Source organism: Balaenoptera borealis (assembly GCF_965194805.1).
Source record: "Balaenoptera borealis genome assembly, chromosome: 5".
NCBI classification, from domain to species: domain Eukaryota; kingdom Metazoa; phylum Chordata; class Mammalia; order Artiodactyla; family Balaenopteridae; genus Balaenoptera; species Balaenoptera borealis.
In genome coordinates, this window is record NC_138862.1 from 95,548,738 (window position 1) to 95,563,784 (window position 15,047).

General features: G+C 44.1%; 1 protein-coding gene across 4 annotated transcripts in view; it reads left to right on the forward strand.

The window, feature by feature from the left end:
* TNIK (TRAF2 and NCK interacting kinase) overlaps positions 1-15,047 on the forward strand; it is a 406,336-nt gene that overhangs the window by 288,345 nt on the left and 102,944 nt on the right. For all 4 annotated transcript variants that reach the window (XM_082393876.1, XM_082393877.1, XM_082393878.1 and 1 more), the window contains exons 8-10: positions 4,943-4,997; positions 6,956-7,034; positions 14,774-14,949. In XM_082393876.1, coding sequence (XP_082250002.1) covers positions 4,943-4,997; positions 6,956-7,034; positions 14,774-14,949 — 310 coding nt within the window. The remainder of the gene's footprint in view (positions 1-4,942; positions 4,998-6,955; positions 7,035-14,773; positions 14,950-15,047) is intronic.

Sequence of the window (15,047 nt, forward strand, 5' to 3'; positions counted from 1 at the left end):
GGGGTTCTGCTCCTGGGCCCCCTTGCCTCTCCTTCCTTGTGTGGCTTTGCACAAGGAAGTGTTCTTTTCTTCAAAAAGTGAAGTGTTCTTTTCTTCACTTGTTGAGCAGCCTAGCCCCAAGAGGAATGCTCTGTCATTACGTTCAAGTTGCCTTCGTGCCAGCTGGCCCCTCACCAGCCAGAAGTTGTGTGCTTGCCTCTGCCTTCTCGGAGGCACTAGAGTTTGTCTCTGTTCTGTTTGTAATGCACACAGGACTGGGCTATTCATCATGCCACGGGCCAGGCTGCACAGTACCTCTAGAATAATGAATTACCCAGCTCCTGCCAGAATGAGTCCCACCACGGCCACGAAGGAAACTTATCTCTCCCCGACTCTCTCCTCATCTTGTTCCTCCCACTTCCCTCTCTCGTCTCCTGTGATTTGTCTTGACAGTTGTAATTGGAACATTTTCTCCCATATTTAAGCTCTGAAGTGTCTCTGGGACTCGCTAATGTATCCAAAGGCTTAAACAAGGCCCGTCAAGGAAGTTTATTGCTTTCTAGCATGGGCAGTTAAGCATAGCTTACAAGCAGCTCTGGGTATATAGGGCCAGGAATATAAATGTTCCTTTTGGAAAACAAGAGAATCCCAGGGGGGAAAAATGATCTTAATGATGATATCAAATGAAGGCTTAAAGAAGAAGTAATTTCTGGCTTGGTCATGTGACAAAGGATGCACAGGAGTTGGAATGCTGTGACCTTTGGTTTGAAGGGGTTGTTTGGGAGGTTTGGGGAAAGCAGCCTAAGAGAGGATCTGAGATGCTGTGTACTGAAAAAAGGAAACATCTCTCTTCACTAACCCTTCCCTCTTCCTATGGTGTAAATCCAGGATCACCTAGCAACTGGGACCTCTCTTTTTCCTTACTCTCAAAATACGCTTTCTCAAATTATTGCTCTATGCATATTATCACTAAGAAATGCTTTTAGCTGTACTTATGTTTCTTATGTCACCGGAATTCTGGAGGCAGGCAGTCCGGGGTTGGTGTGGTGGCTCGCTGATGTCTTCAAAACCCAGGCTCCTACCTTTCTGCCCTGTCATCATTAATTTGTTGACTTACTGCCTCATGGTTGCAAGATGGTTGCTGTAGCTCCAGGTAGCATGTTTTTATTCAAGGCACTAAGAAGTAGGGAAGAGTTGTCAAGACACCAGCTATATTTGTCACTTATTTCAGGAAAAGCAAAAGCTCTTCCAGAAGCTCCCAGAAGATGTTTGCCTGAGTCTCATGAGGTCACATCCTTAACTGCCATCCTTAGCTGCAGGGAAATCTGGATAAACAAGTTTAGCTTTCCTATACTCTGAAATGGAGGCAGCAAGGGCAGTGGGGGCTGAAATGCCTGTTGGGTTAGCCAACAAACAGTACTGGCCACAACCAAGTAGAGGGAAATCGAAGAAGACTAAACTGGGCAGGCAAAGGCAGTCTCACCTCACAGTAGAGGAGAAGAAAATGATGAATATTCTTGAGCCCACTGTGTGCCCGGTTTTGTGCTAGGCAGCATACCTACATGCATACATGTCACAGTTGTCTCTCTTGCGTAACGGAAAGCTAAGCTCTGAGCAGTCTTCCAGGTGCGGTTCAGTTGGGAGCCTGGACTTGAATCCAGGTCTGTCTGACTTGAAAGCCTATTCATGCTGCCTCTAGGAAAAGCTGAGCACTGGTTTGGGGTGTGCCTCATGGAATCTCAGCACCTTCATCTGAGTTGCCACACCTTCAATTACCTGTAGACAAAGTAGGAATCTGAAGCAATTATTTTATGGGCCCCAAAAGGTTTTTTTAAGTGAATTCTCAGGTCCTTACAGTGTGATGATAGTTAAAAAAAGAACTAGCCTGGGAGGCAGGAGACCAAGCTCTGATTAAAACTTGGTGCTGAGTTGCTCTGTGATCTTGGGTGAGTCATTTTTTTCTCATCTGGGAAATGAAAGGTTGGACTAGATGATCTAGAAAAGGTCTAACAGCCTTAAGACACTTAGGTTTTGCTCCTTTCTCTCATGCATCTTTCATGTGTTCATTCATTCAGCAAGTATTTATTAAGTGCCTACTATGTGCCAGGCACTGTTCTGGTACTGTGTACCAGTCAACAAAGCAAAGATCCCTGCCCTTGTGGACTTCATGTTCTAGTGTGTGTGTGTTGGGGACAGGGACACAAACAATGAACAAAAAACATAATAAATTAGTGACAAGTCAGTTACACAGCTGTCAGAAGATGACCAGTTCTCTGGGGAACAAAAGTGGGAAAGGGGAAGGGATCTGGCAGTGCTGGGAGAGAGGTTCGGTGGTCCTCACTGAGAACACAGCATTTGAGCAAAGACTTTATGCAAGGGAGGGAGTCAGCCAGCTCATAATTGGGCTTGATCCCACAGGCAGAAGGAGTACCAGGAGTTTGCCTGAGTTTCCTGAGCATTTTCTTCCCCTGTCTGAGGACTGGCCTGGAGCCTTTCTCATCCCAGTTCCATCATTTCCTTTCAGCTGTGTCGGCTTTCAAACCAGCTCAAGCTTCCTAGACTTAAAGGCCATTTAAATTTGACTTTGCTATGGCAAGTAGGTGCATAGAGCCTGGCCATCACCTTCATATTTGCACCTCGGTTCACACTGCAGAAACACTCGGTTCCTCGAGATGTTGGGAAGGTGGTGGGAGAACTACCAAGGCCTGGAGTCTTATCAAAACAGCCCAACCCACCAGTTCCAGGCTGTTCTTGCTGCATTTCCTGTTGAATGCTTCCTGCACACTAGTGACTCAGGGTTTTCATCTTGTTCCCCAATGACTGTCTGTGTCAGTCAACCATAACGTTCCAGGTACAAGAGAGCTGTGTGGTCCTCTTTACCAGTTACTGCTCCTGAGCCAGCCTGTGATGGGTGGCCTGGGCTTTCCCCACTAGCTGCAGAAGGAACCGCAGTGAGCAAGGCCAGCAGCCTGCGGGAAGACTCAGCCATTTGCTGGGCTGTGCCGACTGTGTGTGTGTGTGTGTGTGTGTGTGTGTGTGTTCAGTGACAACTTTGAATACACTTGAAATGGAAGAAAGAGAAAGGACAACAGTTGACTTCTTGAGTTGTGTTCTATTCAGAGAAGTTACTTAGAATCTGTGGTCAGTGGTTTTGCACAAGTGCATTGTTATCCCCATTTGGACTGAGAACTTTTATGAACTGTAATATTTATGTGGACAGGTTGATGGCTTGTGAATTAAAGAATCCCCCCCTTGGTCCTAGTGTGGGGTTAGCGTGTGCCCCAGCTGCCTGCTGTAAGGTAGATCGCACTTTAGGCAAGAGTCTAGACCCCGTAGAAAGCCCCCTCTAGGTTGTATGGGCCTCGGTCCAAATACTGAACAAGCCTGGGTATCACCCACTGGATATTGAGAAGTTTGGTCCTAGGGAATGGCTCAGGGTGGATTTCATAGTTCTCTTCCTGTTACATATCCTTTCCGTGTGGCCTTGACATTTGTTTGATAGGAATAGCAAGGAAACTTAACTTTGATCTCTGCAATCTGAGTGAGGTTACTGGTGAGAGTTTGGAATTATGTACAAAATGCAGGATACATTTAAAATGAAAGGAGGGTGAAAGTCTTCCTCAGGACTGTGGGCCATTGAACTGAATTTTACATGTGTTTTCTTATGGTTTTCCCATTTTTTGATTTGTTTCCCTCCTATGCACTATTTAGAAACTACTGAGCCATGGACACAGAGTAGGGGAGAAGCATAGTGCTAGAGATGGAGATTGCACAGGTTGAGGTGGAGACATTAGCCTAGAAAATTCTGATAAGAGCATAAAAGTCAGTCTGAGGATAAGAAAGACAGTAAGGGTATATGATTTCTATTTTACATATTTGTCTACTTACAAGATAAAAGATATTGTTCATTCATTCAACAAATATATCAAACACCTACTACTACTGTGGCCGGCTCTATTCTAAGCACTGAGATACAGCAGTAAACACCACCATCTAAAAGCTTCCCCGTCCTCATCTTGTTTGGTTAAATGATATGAAATTACTGTTTCTGTAGGTTAAAAACAATTGATTATAAATACAATATGATCTAGTATTTACTCTGTGATCCAGCCATTTCACTCCTAGGTTTTTACTCAAAAGAAGTAAGAGCAAACAAAGACTTGTACGTGAGTATTTGTAGCAGATTTATTTTTAATGGCCTTGACTGGAAGCAACCCAAATGTCCGTCAACAAGTGAATGGATAAACAAATTGTAGTGTAGCCATACAATGGAACACTACTCGGCAGTTAGAAGGACTGAAGTACTGATACACGCAGCAATATGGATGGATCTTAAATACATTGTGCTAAGTGAAAGAAACCAGAGGATTTCATTTTATACAAAACTTTAGAAGATGCAAACTAATCCATAGTAACAGAAAGCAGATCAATGGTTGCCTTGGAACAGGAACTGGGGTTGGGGGCAGGAAGGGCAGGAGGGAGAGACTACAAAAGGGCAAGTGGGACCTTTTGGGGTGATGGATGTGTTTACTGTCTTGATTGTGGTGATGGTTTCACAGGTGTATACACACATCAAACCCTTTCAAATAGTACACTTTGAATATGCACAATTAATTATATGACAGTTATACCTCAACGAAGGTGATAAAAATAGTCGAACAGCAGCAGTTTCATATGTTTCAATCAATAGATAAATGTTAGTGATAAATTAATGTTTGAAACCTTACATTCACTTTTCCTACCTGGATTGAAAACTCACCGTGTGTCAGGCACCGTGAAAGTTATTATCAATGGAAAACGAATGAGGCTGTTCCTGCTTTTAAGCTTAGCGGGCAAAATCAGTTTGTAAAGAGACGGCTGGACAGCTTTCCCACAGGCAGTTCTGAAGCAGTTGCCAGGTTTAACCAAGTTATCCTGTGTTGACTGCATTTACGCATGTGTCTGTGCCTTCCTTCTTTTTCAGAGTGACTTGTGGTCTTTGGGAATCACCGCCATCGAGATGGCAGAAGGTGCTCCCCGTAAGTACCTTCCTCTGGGTGAAATCTGTTGCTGGTCTGCCCTGCAGGTACTGACGCTTCCTTGCCAGGAGCTGCAGTAGCTTTATTTCTGCTACACCGAGCTCTGCATGGACTCAAGCTGGCATAGTGAGAAAGCAGAGTCATCCTAAATCAACCAGGAATCCATTTATTTCAGAGGGGTGTGAGGATCTTGTGTTTATGAGGGGAACAAGAAAGCAAAGGGAAGCAAACTTTGAGAGTCTAATCTGTTTACAGATCTGGCGTGTAGTTTATTCTTGAACTACTCTTCGCCTGTAGTAAAACTGCGACCAAGCCACAAAGGCTGTAAACGCCAACGTAACAAAAATTCACAGCCGATTTTCAGTGCATGGGTTATGTGAGCACTTGCACTCCATTTCTCTCACTCCTATTAAAATACCGCTGTTTAGGGTTTTAGATTTCCCTGCTTATTGGAGGCAGAGTGGCCAGGGTTCTGCCTACCTGGAGAACCTCTCCAATTCCTGGAGATCTTGAGCACAGACCCCACAGAGAATCTCCCCAGCCCCGTGGTCACCACGAGCATGCACCTCAGAGATTCCACGCAGGAAGTGCAACTGACCAGGGGCAGCTGCCACCATGACACCGAGGCTGCACCTCCCGAGGGCCACTCCGCACCAGTGACCGAGCGTGGCAGGGGTATAAGGCAGACCCTTTCCTGGAAGACAGGGATTCCTTAGAAGGCAGCTTTCACTCCTTAGTTTCCCTCCTTGCTTTCCTTAGAGTGTGGGACAGCCTAGCACGGTCCGCCTACTTTTTCTCCCTCCCAGCACACTTCACAGCAATCTGACAACTCTCCCAGCCTTCCCTCGCTCCCTCTCTGTTCAGACAAGAATTTCCCCCAGCAATATCCTCTCATGTTTAATACCACCTTGGTGTCTGTTTTCCAGAGGACCCGGAACAAAGCAGGCCCCCTGTTTGTATGACGGGTCATTGTGCACATATGACTTTTTACTCTCAAGTTATCATAGTTTTCTTATTTCTCATTCCAGAGTTGGTAGAATTCATCTGTAGCATGACTGGAGTGTTTATTGACAAAATCCCCTCATCCACAATGCTGATAGGCATTTATGAATCAGAAAAATAATATTGGCAGTCTTGAAACAATATCATCATTCTTAATGAGTAGTAGAGAGGGCTAAAAATAAATTTCCACCCACCAAATCCTTTAGCTTTGGGGGAGAATATGTTCTTATTCTAGGCACAAAGGAAAAGATACTCCCAGATGAAAAGTAAACTAGTGAAATATTCTGATTAAGATAAGAATGTATGAGTGTTTTCACTAAATGCCATCTTCACAATTTGAGATATTTTTATCTCTTCTGCCAGACTTCCTTTGCCTTAATCCTCTGGTCTTCCTGGGGCCATTGAACAAAACAAAACCCCCAAAAAAACCCATCATGAAAAGCCATTCAAAGTGTTTGGAAATACAGATAGAAAGGTGTTCTGGTCTAGTGCTTTATACTCCAAAAATCCATGAAGGTAACATTGCATTTCCAGCATCTAAGAAATAGACAGTGGATTATCAAATATCTTTTATTTTATGATTTGGGATTTTACTAATTAAAAATAACTTACTATCTCCATTGTAGTTGTTATCTTGATGTTGTTTACTTGGAGTCTTAGATGGTTATTTATAGCAAAGCAAAGGTTGTTGAGCCTTTAACTTGTTTTCCTTAAAAATGAAGTGAAAAGTAGACATGTTAACAATCTCTAATTGAAATGCGTTGGATTATATGAGACTCCTATAATCAGCTCATTTAACTGCTCACCAAACGGAAGCTTTATGATCTTCTGACGCCGCTCACTGGTCATGCCTGGACTCAGGGAGCCATTTGACAGCATTACCAGCACAGCTAGGAGGGGCTTGGCCTAGGTTTGGCCTCCTAACCCAAGCTGGCCCTTGTTTTGGTCTCTTGCAGCTCTGTGTGACATGCACCCCATGAGAGCCCTCTTTCTCATCCCCCGGAACCCAGCGCCTCGGCTGAAGTCCAAGAAGTGGTGAGTTTGGTCTTCAGTGTTTTACAGGTCTAAGAGCAGGGTTTTCTGTGATTCTGTTTTGGATGAGCTCAAATCCTTAGGTCCTGCTGACAAGATTAGAGTAATATGTACTAAGACTTGGTGAGTGATTATGATGTTATTCATCTTAAAGTACATATTGAGGACCTACTATTTGCACAGTAAGTCCTTATCTTCACACCTTCAAGGTAAGGAGGTATGAGCTAAAATGGGTAGCAGAACCCAAGTAATAACATGGAAGCACTTTGATTTATTACTCCGAGTAATATCTTTCCTGGTATCGCAGAACATGTCATCAGAAAGTGTGATAGTTTAGAGTCAGCCCATTAGATTGGCTGACGTTCTTCTGTTCCTTAAGACATTAACTCCCTAAATGTGTATACACAACTCGGTAGTATGCAAGATGATTTCACTGATCTGTGCATGAGCATTTATAATTTTTATTTTTGCTGTTGCTTTCTCTTTATGGCAGGTGATACTGGCTTCTTATTTGGGGCAGTGATATAACTTTTCCATCTAATAAACTAATTCACATAAAAAGTGACTTAAAGAAAAATGCTAAGTGAATACTTGTATGGGTGGTGAAGTGTAGGGTAAAAATTGTGCTGGTAGTGTATGATTGACTAGAGTTTGGGAACAGAGTTCTACAGGTTAGGCCAGGAGCTGGACTTTTGACTATTTTGTGCACTTACATCAGGGTCTTTGTATCTTGTCATTCTGTGACAAAAAATTCATTGCTCCTCCCCTTCCCCCTGTGGATATGGTATATCCTCCTTGGTACATTGTCAATTCTGATTCCCTTTGCCCTGGGCCCAATTCCTGGACCATTTATGACCTCCTACCCTTTTCTAGAGACATATTCTAGGCAGCTTGAGCCTGAAGGGACAAGACTCTTATGCCCCTTTTCTTTTTTCTTTTTCTTTTTTTTTTTTTAATAAATTTATTTATTTTTAATTTTGGCTGCGTTGGATCTTTGTTGCTGTGTGTGGGCTTTCTCTAGTTGTGGCGAGTGGGGGCTACTCTTCGTTGCAGTGTGTGGGCTTCTCATTGCGGTGGCTTCTCCTGTTGCAGAGCACGGGCTCTAGGCACGTGAGCTTCAGTAGTTGTAGCATGCGGGCTCAGTAGTTGTGGTTCTCAGGCACTAGAGCACAGGCTCAGTAGTTGTGGCGCACGGGCTTAGTTGCTCCGCGGCATGTGGGATCCTCCCGGACCAGGGCTCGAACCCATGTCCCCTGCATTGGCAGGCAGATTCCTAACAACTGCGCCACCAGGGAAGCCCCTCTTCTGCCCTTTTTCATACCACTTCGTGATCAGGTCCTTGACCGAGGCCCTCATGTTTCGCATGCACCCACCCACAGTTTCACCCTCCACTATATGAGAGCAATCTTAATTAATACCATCATCCAGGAATGACATAGCGACCCTGGTCAAACAAGAGAAAGGCGTACTGCACAGAGAGAGGGAAAGGAAACAGCCAGAAGAGACGACAGCCTCAGAGTTAGTTGCCGAGTGCTGCACAGGAAGAGAGTGAGAGTTGCTATTGGTAACGAGGAGGCAGAGCATCCCTCCTCCCCTCTCCAGAGGGTCACTGTGGTGTGAGACAATCACTCTCTCCCCAGCAACAGCCTTCCATTGGGCACCACACAGCACGTGATCCGCAGGCGCCCAGAGACCCTGCTTCCTCCCTTCTCTCTGGAACAGACTCCTGGGGAGGAGTTGGCTCGGTCTGTCCCTTGGAAGTGTCAGTGGCACTGTGAAGCCCTCCGCTAGCTTTCTGCTTGTGCTTCATGCCAAGCCTCCCGGGAAGGGGGGTGGGAGGGCTGCTGAGTCCAGTGGGCTTCACCTGCCCTGTCCCCTCCCTTCCTCCTCTGCCTTCACGGCTGCTGGACAAAATGACCATCCACACGTCTGCTGTTTGCCTGGCACGGTGTGGCCACACACCTCGTTTCAGAAATATTTGTGTTGATTGCTAACTTTAAAATATCTGGCGGTTCAGCAGTCCATGGAGATTTCTGACCTTTTTTGACAAAGGTGCAGCAATACTGTCCTGCCCACTGGTTCCTGCTCCCTTTTAAGGTGAGAGCTTGTGCTTCTGCCCCAGTCACTGCCTCTCCCAACCCAGAAGCTGGTATCTGTCGGTCACCCCACTTGTCCTGTTTCCTTCTTACCCCTGGTCTGCACCGCCCTTTGTGTGACCCGTCTGGCCCCCAGAAAAGTGAGTGACTGGCCCTGGCACTACAGTTTCTGCATTTGTTGACCTTGCTCCAAAAAGGGCAAACCCTGCACCGACCTTGTCTGAGAAATACAGACCTGGGGAGAAATACAGGCTAACTTCTCTGCTGTAAACCTTTGGCAGTGAGAGCTAATTGTGATAATGCTGTAGGGAGCTGGATCAGTCCAGGAACAGTGAGGAAGGAGACCAGGCCACCTTCATTTCACCAGCCTCCTTGCACGCCCTTGCCTGGCTTGGAAGGAAAGCCAGTTACGAGCAGGAGTCCCACACTGCCAGGCAGGGGATGGGAAAATGACTTGACTGTTTGAGAGCAAGTGGGAAAAACAAAAGCCCTGTAAAATACCCTTTTTCACTCAGAACCCAGCCTTTATAAAGATGGCTGTGCAGCCTCGGGCCACAGGACACTTGGTGTGGCTTGAATTTCTCTGCCATAGAATTCCAGTGTTTAAGTGAAAATTTGTCTTGAACGACCAGGTCCAAAGTGATTTAAAATAGAATAAGGTTTGAGAGGAAGTGAAATATTTCTGTCTGTTTTCCTTTTCCTTCTTTCCCTCCTCCCCCATCAAAAGAAACAAAACTCTAAAATGTTCTTTTATATCCAGCTCTTCTCTACTTAAATGAGTTATCAGATGAAGTACACTGTTCCTAGTGTATATTCCAGCATATGACCAAAGGGGGCGCCATTGTGGCAGAGACGGCAGTGAACTCTTCATTATAAGCATTCATTCAGCTGAGGGTCATTTCCAAGGAACGTGACTGAGTCTACAACATACAAGGCATATGTACTTTGTAGACTCAGCAACTTATACGTATGTATGTGTATTTAAGATATATATATATATATAAATTTAAACTACATATGTAAAGTATATATTTAATCTTTTTAATATATTTTTTATTGAATGACAGAGTCTTTAAGTTCTGTAGTGCTTTACAATTTTCAAAAGTTTCACACACATGATTTCGTATAGTCCCATAATAACCCTTTTTTTCCTTAACCACAACCCTGCCAGACAGATGCTCTGAGTCCTCACTTTATGGGTGAGAGTCTGAGGCTTAGGTAGGTTATGCTCCTTGCACTAGGCTGTACAGTCTTCGTTTGCCAAGTCTGTAACCCATATTCTTTCTACTGTACCATTTGACCTCTTAAAGTTCAAGGTTAAAGTGGTAGAGAAGGAGCTGTACTCATCCCTAAGTGTGAGCACTTGTTCCTTGAGACTTAACATTAGGGAAAGAAAGGCAGTCACACTGCTGTTTTCCCCTTTTGTTATGGGAGGAAAGGAAAGCATCTCTGCAAGCAGGAGCCGGGCCCTTCCTCCCCCATCAGTGTAGTGAGGAGAGGCCTCGGGCTAAGGAAGTCCTGTGGTCCGGGCTCCAGTCAATGTTCACGTGGCTCAGACCTTTGATTAGGCCTCCAGGAGGGTTACAACCTGAGTTGAATCAGAGGGGAAGAAGGATGCCCTCACCGTCTGTCTCCATGTCAACAAATGACCAGTGCGGTGGGATTCCCATGTTCCCCTCCTGCTCTGTGTGTAGTTGGATTCAACCCACATGGGTAACCATCTCCTTCAAAAGATTTCCTCTCCCTTCTCTTCCCACCGTGCTCACCCCGGTTCCCCTGCCCTCACACGTATACTCCATGCCGTAGCTTCCCTCCAGGGGTCTCTGGAGAAGGATGGAAATGACTCTGTTCCTGTGAAAGATGGTCGGTCTTGTCCTTTTCACATGCCCTTTAAATGTGAAGATTCCGCACAGGCAAAGCAGCACTCGATTGAGCGCATCAGAAAAGTCCCAACTGCTTATCACTGGAAAGAGGTATAAGATTCCTGGTCCAAGCCACTCATGCTCCAGATGGAGACTGGAGGCCTGGTATGGTTAACTGGCTTATCCTGAGTCCCAGGTTCATGGCAGCCTGGAACCCCAGCCTTCTGCTTTTACTCCAGAGCTTACAACCATTTCTGTCATTTTATGAAACACCAGTTCTGATTCGTGCTGGGTTATCAAGCACTTTTGTTTTCGAAATGACAATGCTCTTGGGTGGGGAGGGGACTGTAAATAAAATAATGATAATAGAAAGGAAATATCAGAAAATACTTCAGATAGACTGAATTTACCACTAGTAGTGTGACTTTGGACTTTATTGAAATCAAAACAAAAGTTATTACACAAACTTTTTAAAAATTAACCTTTTTTTTGCAGTCTCCTTAGAGATAATAATGATCCTGGTGACTTTTCCTGCTAATGCATCTAATCCTAGTATATGTAAAATAATTCCCTTAAAGAACTCTATACTGTTTGGTTCAATCCAAGTGGGGAAAATCACCTTCAAATTTCTGCTCGTAGCCCTCAAGGCAGATCCTCCTGTTCTTTAAGCCTGGTAGTGGTCAGAGATGCTGGGACATTGTCATCATAGTAATAGTAATAATAATAACAATCATAGCAAACACACATACAGCATTTATGTTGTAACAGGCCCAGTTCTAACTGATTTAATCATCACAACAGTCTTTTGAGATAAGTACTAACAGTATCCCCATTTGCAGCCAGGGAAACTGAGGCACAGAAAAGTTAAGGGATCTGCGTAAAATCGCACAGTTAGTAAATGATGGAAGCTGAAATAGAGAAAAAGAGTAGTTCTGGGCAAGTGCAAATTTTAAAGATCAAATTGCATGTAGGGAGTCTGAAGATTACCAAAAACTTTTAGCCCAGCTCACTAAAACATTATAGTGATTAATGTCATAATCGTTCAGGCATTTTTAATTCCTCTAACACAATACATAAACAGGAAAAATCTGGGAAGATAAAGTGTTCAGTGACACTGGTATTAGAAGAACTAGTATCTCAGACTGTAAGTACCAGTCACTAACATTTATCTCTCGGTGCCAACCCTTGGGAAATTAGTATTACTAATCTTGAGCTTTTTTTTTTAAAGTGACAGAACTAAATTACCAGCAGCCAAGACTGAAGCAACAAAGTTATAGAAATGTACTTTAAACCCATTAGGCCTCTCGGCAAAGAGTCAGGTGATGCTTAATGTAGGTGAAGTATTTTTACTTTTAATTAAACATGTAATTAAGCATATTGATTCTTTGGTCACACTAACTTAAATGGAGACAATGAATCTTTCTTTGAAGATTTGTTTTAAGTAGCATTTTCTCTTCACTGAGAACCATTTGCAGATGACATGGGATAGACTGCCAGCTTTGTAGTTCTACACGTCTTGGCCCATCCTTTGGGCCCCAAAATATTCTCTTGAATATCTCTTGAGGTTCCTTCTCACCAGGAGAGATAATGGAAAAAAGACTCTGCTATAGCTGTTCCCATTAAACTCCCTGAACACTCTCTCATCCCGGAGATGTCTCTGACTTTTGTGAGGTGTCAGTATCGTGGAAAGGAATGTACAGTCTATTAAGTCTGGATCTCTTTTTAAATTGATTATGATTTCTTTTATTTATCGTCCCCTAATGAATAGTTGCCCTCTATAAAGAACAAACTTTTTCTTCCAAGTTGCAAGCAGAAAAAAAAAGAACTGCCATTTGCATTCCTCGTGAATATTGAATAGCTTTCTGTCTTCATTTGTTTTTGTTTTCACCTTTTTAATGCTGATTTTCTACCTAGAAGAGTACTATGTAGAGTTTGTCTATTTCTTTATGCAGGTTAACCTTATTCTTTTCATTTTATTCCTTAGGACAGTCCATTATTTCATTACGGTTTTTTGTGTTTTTTGGGGGTTTTTTTTGCAAGGTCCCTCCTTAGATGATATCACATTAGTGCCTCCACAGATTAATCCGATGGATAGAAAGAAAGTGTATGAAGTGATATCTTCTCTCTAAGCCTTCATCTCTGTCCCTCAGAAGCACGCATTTGAAGCCACACGACAGCTCTCGCCCAGAATTCTCACCCGATAACCATCCACGCGTTCATCTGTTTGTCAAACACGTAGTGTGCTCGTGATAGGAAGGTGACTCAGGCAGCTCCCAACTCTGGGGAGAATTTCCAGTGTCGGGGAGGCAGGGCTACGAGCTGAAGGACTTAGAGGGAGGTGCTTAGAATGTCCATCCTACTGTTCCTATGTCTAGTCCTCAGTGTTTCCAATCCTGATTCATCCTGAGCTGACCTTCAGGTGACCTTTACTTCTATGTAAAATAATTTAAAAGCTTGAACATAGCCTGGAAATTTAAGGAGGAAAACATACCAGTAGTTCAGTACTACTTTAAAAACATGGAGTGAGGTGAAAAACTGCTTTGACCGGGGCAGAAATGGAGAGTGGTACGTATAGCAGTGCCCTCTCCCATTTGAATCTTGAAGAACACGATCACCATTGCGTTCTGTGTGGTGAGGACACCTTTCAGGCCTGAAGGATATATATACAGGGCCCGCTGGGAAGTTTGGGGAAGCTTGCGGAAGCTTGCATCGGGGATCTGCTCCTGTAACTCCCCAGTGCTCCACAGGAGGGCAACAGAGAGCACAAAAGGGATTCATTCCTGAGCAGGGTTGGGCCACGAGGAGGGTGAGCAGGGTTCCCCCAAGGTCTCCAAGGGTGATGTGCCCTGCTGACAATGGCGCACCTCGGAAAGGCATGCTGTAGAGTCATGAGCTTAATTATTTATGATGCTGGACAATTTCTTGGAACTTTCAGACAGAACATGCATGCCCAACTCATGAATCATAGCTCAAGTCATCATTAGTATCTACCACGCTGTGGACTTGTCCCCTATTCGCGGGTATCTCTCACAGCTTTCCCCTGCCGCTCCCCTGTGCGTCTCTGGCACAGGGTTTATCTCTGAGGAAATGGTGCCTTTCTAGAAAGAGATAAATTTGCTTCTGGGTATGAACTTAGTCCCTGTAAGTTAAGTTTCCAAGTCTGTGGATTGATAGCAAACATACACATACATCCTGTTCTTATTCATTGGAAAACAAAGTTCAAAAGTGATTCAAAACTGCCAGTTAAAAAATTTGCCTAATGTTCATTTTACCATATAAGAATCTTGCTCATTCCTACATAATGTACTCCCCTTACCTGTCCAACCCTGGTTTTACTTTTCCCAGCTTGCATTTTCTGCTGCATTTAGAGAACTCACCTCAGTGTCCCCTGACATATAGTATGCTCAATCCCAGCCTTAGTTTTTCACTGATTTTCTACTTCCCCGAACTATCCTTTCCCAAGGGTGATTTTTCTCCTAATTCTTTAAGGCCCAGCTCTGGTTCCCTCATTCCAGTAGACCTTCCAGGTGTGATGCTTATCGGGGTCTTTCTCTTCTCTGGTGCCTGTTGGTCTTCTGTGTGATATTATGTATAAACTGTGCAAAAATGCTTTCGTGCTATAACTACCATACACTGCCTGAGTTGTGTGTTGATGGCAATGATGCCTTTGAACCCCACTGTGCCTAATAAAGAGCTAGACCGACTTTGTGATTGGTTGATCCCTAAAGTTTGCTTTTCTTTGGATTGTCTTTTTATCTATGGGTTCATCTCTTCTGTTTGGCAGGTCAAAAAAATTCCAGTCCTTTATTGAGAGCTGTTTGGTAAAGAATCACAGCCAGCGACCAGCTACAGAACAACTGATGAAGCATCCATTTATACGAGACCAACCTAATGAACGACAGGTCCGCATTCAGCTCAAGGACCATATTGATAGAACAAAGAAGAAGCGAGGAGAGAAAGGTGAGACACACGTTTGTATTTCAGCGAGGGAAACAAAAGACCAAGTGAGTCATGGGCTCTTGAGGTATTGGAGGGACGGTGGGGATTTCAAATAGGCC